The 13,128-nt window shown below is 36.0% G+C and overlaps 1 protein-coding gene across 21 annotated transcripts in view; it reads left to right on the top strand.

The window, feature by feature from the left end:
- Nucleotides 1–13,128, top strand: part of LOC109405842 (low-density lipoprotein receptor) — a 1,187,857-nt gene that overhangs the window by 1,047,407 nt on the left and 127,322 nt on the right. For all 21 annotated transcript variants that reach the window (XR_009999021.1, XM_062858855.1, XM_062858856.1 and 18 more), the window contains one exon: nucleotides 4,867–5,093. Coding sequence is in view for 20 of the 21 variants with exons in the window: in XM_062858855.1 (XP_062714839.1) it covers nucleotides 4,867–5,093 (227 nt within the window). In the remaining variant the exon portion in view is untranslated. The remainder of the gene's footprint in view (nucleotides 1–4,866; nucleotides 5,094–13,128) is intronic.

Consider the following 13,128-nt stretch of genomic DNA (forward strand, 5'->3'; position numbering starts at 1 on the left):
GTCTAAAGTAATTTTCAAATGTATATCTGAAGCAATGCATGGAAGGTTTTCTTAAAGAATTTTTCAGAACATTTCTTAAGGAAAACATAAGAAAATAGTTAAGGAATTCCTAAATCAAAGTTTCCATATGAATCCTTCAAAGATTTCTTGAAAAAAAAACTTCCTTCGAGATTATCTGGAAGAATTTCTCATAAAAAATCTACGGAAGACTTTGTAATAAAATGCTTGGAGTAATTTCTGAAAGGAGCCCTGGACATATTACTGAAGAAGATATTTTTAGAAATTTCGCAAGGAATCCCTAGCGAAATTTATGAAGAATTTCCTGGAGGTTTTTCTAGAGGAATCCATGGAAGAATGACTAAAGAAATATGATAAATGTTTTCTGAATTTTTTTGCAGTAATTCTAACACAATCTCAAAAGTATTTCTGAAGTAACCCATGAAGGTTTTTGTTTCTTCGAGAAGTTGTGTAAGGAATATTCAAATAAATTTGTGAAGAAAGAAGGAAGAAAGAGAAAGTTTCCAAGTAATCCATAAAAGACTTTACAATAGAACACTCGGAGGAATTTCTAGAATATTTTTTGGAGGAAGCTCCTGTAAAATTTCCAAAAAAAATCAAGGAAGAATTTCTGAAGCAAACCATGCAAAATTCCCCTCAAAGAAAGTTTAAAAAGATGCCCTAATGGCATTTATATAGGAATCCTTGAAGGAATTCCTGAAGCAATCCATGAAAAAAAAATCCAAATGGATCCTCTGATGTTTTTTCATTTTTTGAATTCCTATGAATTATTAAGACAATTTCTAAGTGAATTCTTTGTGAAGGAATTTTAGGATTTCCTGCACCGGTCTCTTATGGGATATCTTCTGCAATTCTGTTAGAACTTGCTGGAAAACTTACTTTATGAACATCATCACTAATTAGTTTGAAAATTTCTCAGGCAAATATCTTTAAAGTTTTTTTACGGCGAATTTCTTCGAAATTCTTTCATAAATGCAGCGGATTTTTTTTTTTTTGAAAATAACTTTGGAAATCCCTTCGGCAATTTATTTGGGAATTTCTTCGAAAATTCCCTTAGTAATTCCTTTGGAGAGTCTTCCAGTACTTCCTTTAAAAATTTCTCTGTCATTTTCTTTAGCAATATTTAAACAATTTCTTTGCAAACTCTCAAAGCAATAATTTTGGAAATCCCTTTCCGAAATTCTTTCGACGTATTCTTTCGTTTTTGATTCTTTAAAAATTTCTTTGTGAATTGCTAAAGAAATTTCTTTGACATTGGAATTTTTTCGCCAATCTCTTTGGCCATGCTTACAAATTTTTTTGGCAACTTCAAGGCAAGTTCTTTTGAAATTTTTTTCGGCAACTTCAATGGAAAATCTTTTAAAAATTTCCAAATGAATCTAATAAAGTATGAAATGAACAAGATTTTTTTACGAATTCCAGAAAGAATTTCTACAGGAGTCCCTTGAAGATTTTCTCAAGTTATAGCTTGAGAAATTTCTGAAGGAATCCATGCAAGATTTTCAAAAGGATCCACTGGAGGAATTTTTGAAGGAATCTCTGAAGATTTTGTTTAAGAAATTCATACAGGATTGAAAAGTTTTTTGAGAATCCCCCAAAGAAAAATCTAAAGAAATTCATGGGCGGATTTTTAAAGAAATACTTTCTGAAGTAACCCATTTCTGAACGAACACGTTAAGAAACTCGTGAAGGAACTCCCGAAGAAAACTTTTCAGGAATTTCTCATGAAAGTCTGCGAATGAATCCCTGATTTTATTTTTTCAAGAATCCCTAAAGGGTTTTTTTTTGGAGGAAATTCAAAAGGAATCTTTGTAAGACTTGGCGATGAAATACTTAAAGAAATTTCTATAAAAACCTAAAGAAATCCCAGGAGAAACTCCTGACGAAATTCAATTCCAGAAGCAATCCATGCAAGATTCCCTTACACAATGTTTCGGGAAATTTTGAGAGGAATAGCTAGTGAAATTTGTGAAATAATCCCTGGAAGAATTTTTGAAGCAATACCTGAGGAAAAATTCCAAATGCATCCATTGATAGTTTTTGAAGGGATGGTTCTCCGTTTGCTACTTCTTCGAGAAATCTTTCGGTAATTGCTTTGAAATCTCCTTGCAGGAGAAATTGGCAAAGTTATTTGATGTATTCCTATTGCATTTTTTGAAATCCAAAGATAATTCTTAAGTGAATGCTTCAGTAATGCTTTTGAGTATAAATTTATTTCTGAATTTATCACTGATTAGTTTGAAAATTTGTCAGGCAAATTTCTTTAAGATTTTTATTTCGGCAATTTCTTTGAAATCTTCTTTGGCAATTTCTTCAGTACTTCAGCACTTTTTATAAGAAATTTCTCTCGTATTGTCTCTGGAAGGTAGTTTGGTAATTCAATTGTAAATTTCTTAAGAAGATCTTTTCGAAATCTCTTCGTTAATTCCTTTGGCATGTTCTTTGAGTGGTCCTCATTATTATGTATTGCTGCATATATTTCTTCAACAACACCATTGAAATCTTTTTCTATTTCTATGGCAATTCTAAAAGCAATTTGTTTAAACATGTTTTCGGCAACTTCCACGAAAATTTCTCGGAATTCCTCAAACAGTTCTCAGGAGATTTGTCTTGAAAATTATGAATTCCTTTGAAAATTTCATCAACAATTCCAAAATATCTGAATTTCCTGAAAAATTTAAAAAGGAATGGTTCTTTTTTAACTTTACAAAAAATATGTTGAAATAATTGAGGAAGAAATGCCTAACACAATTGCCTGAGAAATTTACAAGTTAATAATCGAATGAATTTCTAATGCCGTGTAGTGCATCCGAAGGATTTTCCTATTAATTTGCTGTAGGAATTTACAAAGAAATTAACGGAGCAATTTCCAAACGGATTGCTATTAAATTGTAATTGTAATTGCTGAAGCAATACACTAAGAAATTTTACGAGGGATTTCCAGAAAACATGAAGAAACAATCCTGTAAGCAATTGTCGAATCAGTTTAAAATATAAATACAATTAAACACGAGGAAATTACAGAAGGAATCTCAATACAAATTTCCGAAAAATTCTCAAGGGCACTACATGAGGAATTGTTAAAAAAAATCAAAGAATTTGGCTTTGATATTTACAAAGAAGTTTCTGAACAAAGGCGAATTTAAACTAGGGTCTAGGCCTGTTTTGGGCACTTGCTGCTCTAACTTAGTCAAAATTCAAGCGATTGACTTGATTTTAGGAACACGATCAGTGTCATGCGTGCAGTGTCTAGCAATGTTCAAAAATTCAAGTCAATCGGTTTGAAATGGACTGAGTTATAGCAGCAAGTGCCCAAAACAGGCCTAGACCCTAGCTTAATTCGACTTTGTTCAGAAACTCCTTTGTAAATATCAAAGCCAAATTCTTTGATTTTTGTTGGCATTTCCTTATGTAGTGCCCTTGAGAGTTTTTCGGAAATTTGATTGAGATTCCTTCTGTAATTTCTTCGTGTTTAATTGTATTTATATAACTGATTCGACAATTCCTTCATTAGAGTCAATTTCATTAGAGAAATTTTCATGTATATAACCTAATCAATTCATAAATTAGTTGCCGAAAATGAAATGTCCAAGTTCTCCAAAGAATTCCTGGTGTTTCAGCCCAAAATACGCTGCTATTTTTGACTCGATACTTTTACAAAAAATACACTGAGTGACATATTCATCGCGCATCCATATTAGATGTCAGATAATCATAATTTTTCAAAAACCTTACTCTTTGTTTTTTTTTATATTTCTCAAGCCTCAAAATTTTTCAAGTTGTCTAAAATGATCAAATATTTTTCATCGGTTTTTAAAACTAGCAAAAAGAAACAATTTTTGATATTTTTTGAAACCGAAAATACACTACCCGCCATAATGAATGTTGATTTTATGGACAGTTTACAATTTAAAAAAAAAAGTATACATAGTTATTAGTAATTACTGAGTACTTGAGGCTGAGTGGAAAGGATGAGAGTTATTATTATTATTAGCCAAGTTATTAGCTTTATTAGGGAGATTTTCAGCCTGAGGCTGGTTCACCAGGAGTGAGAGAGGAAGAAGTCTGAAATATCATCAGCGTATTTCATTTTCTTTTTCATCTTCATGAAAAAAGCACTCTAACATATCAATGATATGGAAAAAACCGTGCGGTCCGTTAGTTTACGGTACACAGTTCCAATCCCCAAATTGAACGTCGGTCTTCCGGTCGGGGTCAGAAGCATAACATACCGAAAAAAGGGTTCAGAGCCTTCGGAGGAGGACTGTTGTCTCCAGCGATTCCCACAACCAAACCATTATTTCAGCTTGTTAACAATCGAACATTCGGGAGAACACTTTGCTGCGGTGGTTGACCCTCATCGATAAAAGTACGGTCCGGCCGGCCGGTGACCACTTATTATTCCAGCTAGCAGCCCCCCAAATGTTGTCGGACAAAAGAAAAGCATCAATTTATCTATTCAGTACAAATGGTAAAAAGGGTCTAACGGGGACTACGGGAGTTAAAACACTTGACTTCTACCTTCTAGAGAGGGTAGGCCCATCAGAGCTTACGCCGCAAAGTATGCAAAAAAGCAATGGTTGCTCCCACTCCTACACAGCGTATACACAGCATCCAGCGTTGTTGTCATGGTGATCCGGGTTTGACAGCTATCAAACCGATTACTAGATTGGAGGTCTACAGTAACTGTATTCAGCCCTTTTACTTTCCGCGGTTCGAAACATAACCTCGTCGTCGTTTAATTAATGAAGAAGAGATTTTCCATTCGACTTTTTTTCTTTTAACCATTTTAAAGTGAATGACATAATGAACGAAAATTAACCCCATGGATTTTTTTTTTTCTTTTAGATGAAACCTGCAGATCGGACGAGTTTACTTGTGCCAACGGACGGTGTATCCAGAAGCGGTGGCAGTGTGACCGAGATGACGACTGCGGCGACAACAGCGACGAGAAGGGTTGCCAGGCGACGACGTGCGATCCACTGAAGCAGTTTGCCTGCTCGGAGAACTACTGCATCACGTCCAAGTGGCGCTGCGATGGGGAACCGGATTGTCCGGATGGATCGGATGAGAGGGTACGTAACGCAATAATTTGTCATTTTCCTATTTTTTTTATCGACTACATAGGGTAGCGAACCACTTGGGCAGCGGCCGGTATTTTGGGCACTCTTCGCTATAACTCAGTCAATTCCAATCCAATTGATTTGAAATTTTGTACACGGCTAGATACTATACGTATCTCATCGCGTTCCAAAAAATGTGTCAATTGGTTCAGAATTGGCTGCATTATAGCAGAAAGTGCCCAAAATAGGACCCCTGCCGAGATGGTTCCATTTTCCTATGTCTACAATAGCATAATTCGTTTTTTGAGTAACTCTTTGAGTAATCTGTTTGTGACCTAGTCTTTTATTGACGAGCTTGTCAGTGTAACGATTACAACTTTTGATTCGTATGCAGAAGTTCGTGGAATCAATCTTCTTTTTCCTACAAAAAGCAGTTGCTTTGTTTACTTTTAACTTCACAGCAAAGTATAATCAATCTGTCAATGACGTTAACAAATAGCGAAGACGGCTAATATTGTCTATCCGGTTGGAATCAAGATCGAAATTCAATCAAAAATTGCCATTTTCTTGGTCCACAAGTGTCGCAACTGTTTCGCATCTAGTGCGCTGTGTTGCTGACAACAATGGGAAGGATGCGCACTACTTTTGACATGATTAAAAAACGTCGCGAGTTGGGTCGCGTCGCGACTTGATTGTGCGAAATCCGGTTTGGTGGCGGCCCGACAATAACAAGACAAACATCTACTCTCTTGCTTCATATACTCTGAAAACTTCAAGCATACTAGCGCCACGACCGACTTCAGGGAACAACTTACTGAATGAGAGTGCTTGAGATATTTCTACCTCTGTATACGTATTAGCAGCAACACGTGCTCACTATGTTTTAATGTTCCTGCGAATTGTTGAGGGCGCTTCAACTATGTCGACTGTGACAGGATGGGAGCCGTCTTCGCAAAAAGGCTACCAACGTGCTCGCCGTAACAGTTTCTCAGTAACATTCACTTACTACTCTAGTAATGTCAATCAGCTCACGCCTCACCAAACGACAATCCACGTATCAACCAGATTATCTACTGCACAGCCATTTTCCACAAAGTCCGGCATCTGCACTAGCTTGCGCAGAAGCAGTATTACATACGGTCTTCCTCTCCTTTTTCACGTTGCTCAGCGTTTTGAGGTAGCCAGAGTATATCAATTACCATTGCTAATTTCCTATTATCTACAATTGTCATCTCCACACACATTGCACCTTCAAATCACTGCCAGGAAAACACTTATGTTCCTCTCTGGAGCCACCATAAAATGTTTTTGTGTTTGCATAAATTATGACTAGCTTTCCCGACTATCCTCTGGAATTTCTTTCCAACGAAATGAACTCTTTCGAATTCTGATGGTCACTCGTTAACTTTACATTTAACTTACTATTTGAGATTTCCTTACATCTAAACTTCTACCTCTAACTAACGCTCTGAAGTGTCCTTTTTACCTACTACCCGTCCTTTTTATCCGAGCTGACGCCTCGTCTAACCTATATCATAAAACTAACTGTTGCTGTTTGTGACACAGGAAAATCATTTACCTAACCCTAACCGACTCTATCATAAAGATAAGCTTTGTTATTCTGTCGTCAACAGATTCCAGGCATATGTACACTCAGCGAAGTAAACTACCGAAATTTATCAAAATGCCTTATGAAATTTAGAAATAACTGTAAAGTATTGATGCCATAAGAATACCTTATAAAAATTGAACATGCTTATTATGACCTAATTACATAAGATAAACACATGAAAAGAGCGGAAAAATCGTAAAATGATGCAGACTGGAATCGATCCATGAACGTCGAGATCACTGAGCTCGTGCCCAACCCAAGCGGATATCGTGTTAAATGTGTATAAAAGTCAAACAGTGAGTCGATTCTGCGTCATAAACCGACCTTATGAAATTCAATCTAGTCGTTATGAATTGTTAGACCTTATGATAATCTTCGGTTTATTTGCCTGAGTGTATGGTTCGACGCACCGGAGTTAACATATCATTCAATCCGCTTTACGTCTTCAGAGCGTCCAACAACCAACGCTTCCTCATCACACCTGACCAAAAACGCAATGTCTATTCCCATGCCAAAATTCGCTTTGCCTTTGGTTTCAAACTTGGTTCGCCAATTGCTCGATTTACTTACTTGATTGCCATTTCTCTCATCCGTTGATTTCTCCATACATTTCGATCGTTTATGACCTATTTTACCGCACGGTGTCTAAATTTTGATTTTTATCGAACTTTCATGTACCTCGGATTTTTCTTTATAGAATGTTAGAATTTCGGCTATAAGTTATAAATGCAAAATTTGAAAATATTCTATCGGGGAAAATTTGAGTTAGATGAGTTTTTAGTTATTTTCCATACTAAAAATCAATAATTACTATTTTAGCCCAAAAAACGTCCCATACAAAATGTATGGAAAATACAGGGGATGGCCAAAATGTTTGGGATAGGCAACTTTTTTTCTCTCAAAAAACAGTTCAACAAGCTATAACTTTTCATAGAGCGCATCGAAAAATCTCAAATGTTGACTGTTTGTCAACCTATTATGTGTGCATCATTGGTACAAATTTGGGCTCGATTGATTAATATTTCGCAAAGTTAGAACCGTTCGGGTAAAACACTATTTTTCAGACAACTCATTTTTGAGCTGTCATATCTCGGAAACCAGTGAACCGAATTGAATGAAATTTTGAACGTACACTAACAATATGTAAATGCTTTACAAACTATTAAAACATATGTACTTTTTAAACGTTGAAAAAAGTTATCATGGATTGACACTTTTTGGAGTTTTCTCGAAAAAATGTAATTTTTTTACACCAATGTCAATAAATTTTAGTGTTGATATCCAAAGATTTTCCACCTCTGTTCTCAAGTTATCTCTAATCAGATATATTAGAGCCTATATAGATTGAGAGAAGAACACATTTAGTATTTTTTATTTATTTATTTATTTGTCGTCAATTAATACGTAGACCAAACTTTACAGTAAAATTTATAATAAATAACGTCTGTAACAATGAAATTCTTAATTTCTATTTTCACCTGTCTTATTGCCTTGTGTATCTTGAAAAGAAAACATGTTTTGGTTTCGATCTATTCATTGTTATATCAATTGCTTCACAATAACTATTATAGCACGACATCATTCTATTAATAGGCCCATTAATGCTATAGTCAGTTCTTTGGTATTTAATATAAAATAGATTCCTATTTCTTAGTTGACGAGTAGGAGCGTAAAAATTTAGATTTTCTAGCATTACTGCGCTGTCGACTTTCTGTGATATAACATCGTTGATGAAGGCTATCATGGCAAATTCTCTTCTTTTTTTGAGATCAACCAAATTTATTAGCAAACATCGCGATTCATAAGAGGGCAAAGGTAGTGTCGTCCAGCCAAGCTTACGAAGCGCAAAAAGCAAAAACTGTTTTTGAACAGACTATACGATTTATATGCGTTTCATGATATGGAGCCCAAACAATACTACAATATTCAAGAAGTGGTCTAACATATGTAATATACAATGTCTTGATTGTGTAAGGGTCATTGAAATGGTGACTAAATCTCTTTATGAATCCTAGCTTGTTACTTGCTTTGTATATGATGTTGTTGTAGTGATCATTAAAACACAATTTAGAGTCAAGAATTATACCTAAATCTCTAACCTGCTTACATCGTTCAACTGGTATTTTATTAAGGTAAATAGCTGTTGGCTCAACCGTATATTTTCTTGTAAATGAAATAGAAACGCATTTTTTAACATTAATTTCAAGCAAGTTTTTCTGACACCAGTTTCGGAAAACATCTATTTCATTTTGAAATACATCAAGATCTGCTGAATTACATATCTCAAGAAACAGTTTCATATCATCAGCATATATTAGAACATTGAGGCGATTCAAGACACGTTCTACATCATTGACAAATAAAATGAACAATAGAGGACCAAGATGAGATCCTTGTGGTACCCCGGATGTAACCTAAATTATTTTTGTGGATATACTATGTTCAAATATCACTCTTTGGGTTCTATCGGATAGGTACGATTGTATCCACTTTAACAATCCAGAATTGAAACCAAGCCTACCTAATTTAAATAGTAATAAAGCAATATCCACTCTATCGAATGCCTTACTGAAATCAGTGTACAGTGTTTCAACATAATGCTCTCTATCCATGGCGTTAATTGAAAATGTTACAAATTGCAATAGATTAGTGGTCGTTGCTCTTCCTTTGAAAAAACCATGTTGATTACAAGTTATTAGACATTTGACTTGAGAGAATATCTTGTCATTGATTATTGATTCAAATAATTTAGGGATACAGGATAAAATGGATATTCCGCGATAGTTTTTAATATCAGATTTTTTACCTGATTTAAAAATTGGGACTAAAAAAGATTCTTTCCAAATATGCGGAAGATAGTTGTACTTAAGAGATGAGTTAAATAGCCAGAAAAGTGGTTTACTAGCTCTTTCGAAAGTGACTTCAGAAGGACTGGTGGTAGACCATCTGGTCCAGCACTCTTAGAGGGATCCAAGCTGTCGAGGCGCTGTAAAATCCCAATAGGAGGTATATTATCTACTGCAATGTCTTTGGTCGGTTCTGGTTTTTTGTGTGGTATTGTAAATTTGACTTATTTTCCTCTATATGGGTAAAAATTTAAACCCGGTATAACTTAATTCGCCGTGAGAAAATATTACAATTTATAACGTCGTATTAAGTATCAATATATTGTTGATAAACGTTAAGTTAAAAAATTCATTCAATTCGGTTCACTGGTCTCCGAGATATGACAGTTCAGAAATTAGTTGTCTAAATAATAGTGTTTTACCCAAACGGTTCTAACTTCGCGAAAAATTATTCAATCGAGCCCAAATTTGTACCAATGATGCACATATAATAGGTTGACAAACATTCAAAATTTGAGATTTTTTGATGCACTCCATTAAAAGTTACAGCATGTTGATTTTTTTTTGTGGGAGAAAAAAAGCTGCCTATCCCAAAAATTTTGGCCATCCCCTGTATTTTGCCGATGAAATATTTCCTAGTTTTCCGATTATGAGTATATAGCCCAACTACTAATCATTTTCGAAAAAAAAAAATCCGAGGTACATGAATGTTCGTTAATAATCGAAATTTTGACACCGTGTACCGCAGTTATAGCACTTGAAATTCCATATCTTGCTCACAAACGTCGATTCCGATCTTCTGGATGCTTCAGTCGCATTCTTGTTCGCTCGCCTCGTTTTCTCATCCAGCAGTCGATTTCGCATAAGTTCCAGCGTTTATCGATCCGGTTCTACCTACAGTGTGCAATGTCATAACAATCGTGCGTACGAAGAAGGTAACGTCAACAGGAGGTAACAAATTTCCTCTTGCTCATTTTTCTTCGCTACGCTGGCATTCAGATCCCGTTGCAGCTTGTCAAAATCCAAGAAATTATCTGTATTTCTGCGCCTTCACTTATCTTTATCATCAATAGCTTCTGTCGTAAAAAAAAACCAGCTGCCGAAACCTTTCCGTTGAAATACCTTCCGTAGCATATCCCACGTGTCCTTAGCGGTAGCCTTAACTTTCACGTTTCCCTAATGACTCTCAGCGATTCGATGCAGGAGGGCTGGCTTGCACTTCAGCGGAATTCTCTCTGTGGACTTATTTGGTATCAGTCACCAAAATTCATGCAAACATTTTTTTCTCAATTGATTGTTCCATGCAGTCTATCAAGTTCCACTCTTCCAGCAATATCTTCATCCGGTACATCCATCCAATCATCGATATTGGTTTCGAGTCTTTTTTTTAGAATTTTTGTTCAGATGAAAAATTCAGCAAACTGTGTCCAAAACTTCCGATTAGCATCAAAATTCACAGTTAGCGATTTGGTTAGTGGATGTACCCATAACCATAAACTTGGAAATGTAACACGTCCTTTGTAGTTGGAGCTTCAGTAGCAAATGGGCACATTTAAAGGGTGTCCCCGACTAAAATCACCATTACGCATCATCACGGAAAATAGTCTTCTTTTTCTTTATGGCTCGACGTCCCCACAAGTCCCAGTGGCCTGCCTCTCTTCAACTTAGTGTTCTTTGAGCACTTCCACAGTTATTAATTGAAGGGTTTTCTTTGCCCGCCATTGCATGAATTTGTTTATTGTGAGGCAAGTACAATAATACACTATGCCCAGGGAGTCGAGAAAGTTTTCCCGACTGGAACGGGAATCGAACCCGCCGTCTCCGGATTGGCGATCCATAGCCTTAACCACTAGGCTAACTGGAGACCCCTGAGAAATAGTCTATATCTTTTCATTGCATGCATCAAAATGGCTGATTTTTAACCAACAACAGTATAAATACAGACAGGTATACCTCGATGAAAACTGGGTTTTCAATAAAAGACTCGGAATTTCTGGCATATATTAGTAATCCTCGTAAGAGATCTCAGAATTTTCCACTCCATTACGACGGTCTCCGAAGAGAAATTTCCAAATGAAATCATCATGTTACACATTATTTCAGAAAATCTTCCATGCGTTCCTCCAGAAGAGTCACGAAGAGTTCTTTGGCGAAATTTGGTATGAATAGCTTGACCAATTCCTCCACGATTGTTCACAAATCATTTGAGAGATTTTTTGAGAAGTACAAAGCGTTCATCTAGAACAAATTCCGTGAAATTTCTCAAAAGCACTCCATGGATTTTTTTTAGAAATTGATTCACGGATACATTGAGTATCAGAAATTCAGAATTCGTTGAAAATTTTCTCGGGAGCTTTCTAAAAGATTATTAAGGAAATCCCCAATATTTCTTCACATTTTTTTAGATATTTCTTCAAGACATTTCTCTAACAGAAATAGTTTTCAGGATTTCTAAAAAAAAGTCTAAGAAAATCTTCCAAGAATTCCTTCAGAATTTTTTCTACAGTCTTTCAGAATATCTTACAAGGAAACTTCTTCAGCGATAAATACTTTCGGAACATCTTAATTTATATTTCTCGCGGTACGTGACAACACTACACGACACGTCTGGTCGGCGAAAGCGGGAAGTTTAATGCAGTGTCAAATGTCATTTGAAGGATTAGAAAAGAAATCAGAATAAAAACAAGGGTCCTGGTCAATGAAATAGGTTGAACATGGTCGAAGTTGGTGCATCCTGCTCTTACCTATTTGTCAACAAATAGGTAAGAGCAGGGTTCAGCAACTTGTGCACTAGTCCCTCTCTGAAGCAATGTCTTCTAGGTGGTTCCAGTGACACGAAGGGTTTGTCGACCAAAGTAATGTGTTTAGTGAATTTAGGAGATAGTGGTCCTGGCTTTTACTTTTGTTGTAGAAGATGGCGTTACCCCCACACTACCCGGGGAGGAGAAGGGAGGGTCTGTACAATATAGTAAAACATTCAACAGTAGTTTTCGTTTGTTTGTCCAGGGAATATTCAAAAGTTCATCATTTCAAGTGTCAATCTTACTTTCCCAGTCATTTCATTCTTGCATTTACAAATTAATTTTAATGGTTCATTAGTGTTTTGATTCAAAAAGTGGTTTCACATCACTTACCAAAAAGAATTTACATCATCCCTCCCCGCAAACTCCTTCGCGTGATAGTCTTGGAGAAGCAGAGGAGATAACGGTCTCTAGGAGCAATGTAAGTAATAGCATTGGGCAAGTTTGGCTGAGTCATCGATTTTTGTGGATCGCAGAATCGTTTCACCGATTTAATTGAATTCATTGAATAGATGTTTTTACATTGTAAAATGTTGCAAAACCATAAAATGATCCGTTTGTGGCATGGAGCACAAGTTCATGAGATTTAATATCAAAAGTTGAGATTGTTCATCGAACCGCCTCTGGAGAAATTCCTAGATGAATTCCAGGAGGAGGAGGAATTCCTAGGAGGAATTCCAGGATAATTTGCTGGAGGACTGCCAGGAGAAATGCTTGGATGAATGCATGGGGCACATTCTAGAAGAAATCTTGAAGGAATTCCTGGATGACCTCCTGGAGGATTCCCT

This window comes from Aedes albopictus, chromosome 3 (assembly GCF_035046485.1).
Source record: "Aedes albopictus strain Foshan chromosome 3, AalbF5, whole genome shotgun sequence".
NCBI classification, from domain to species: Eukaryota; Metazoa; Arthropoda; class Insecta; order Diptera; family Culicidae; genus Aedes; species Aedes albopictus.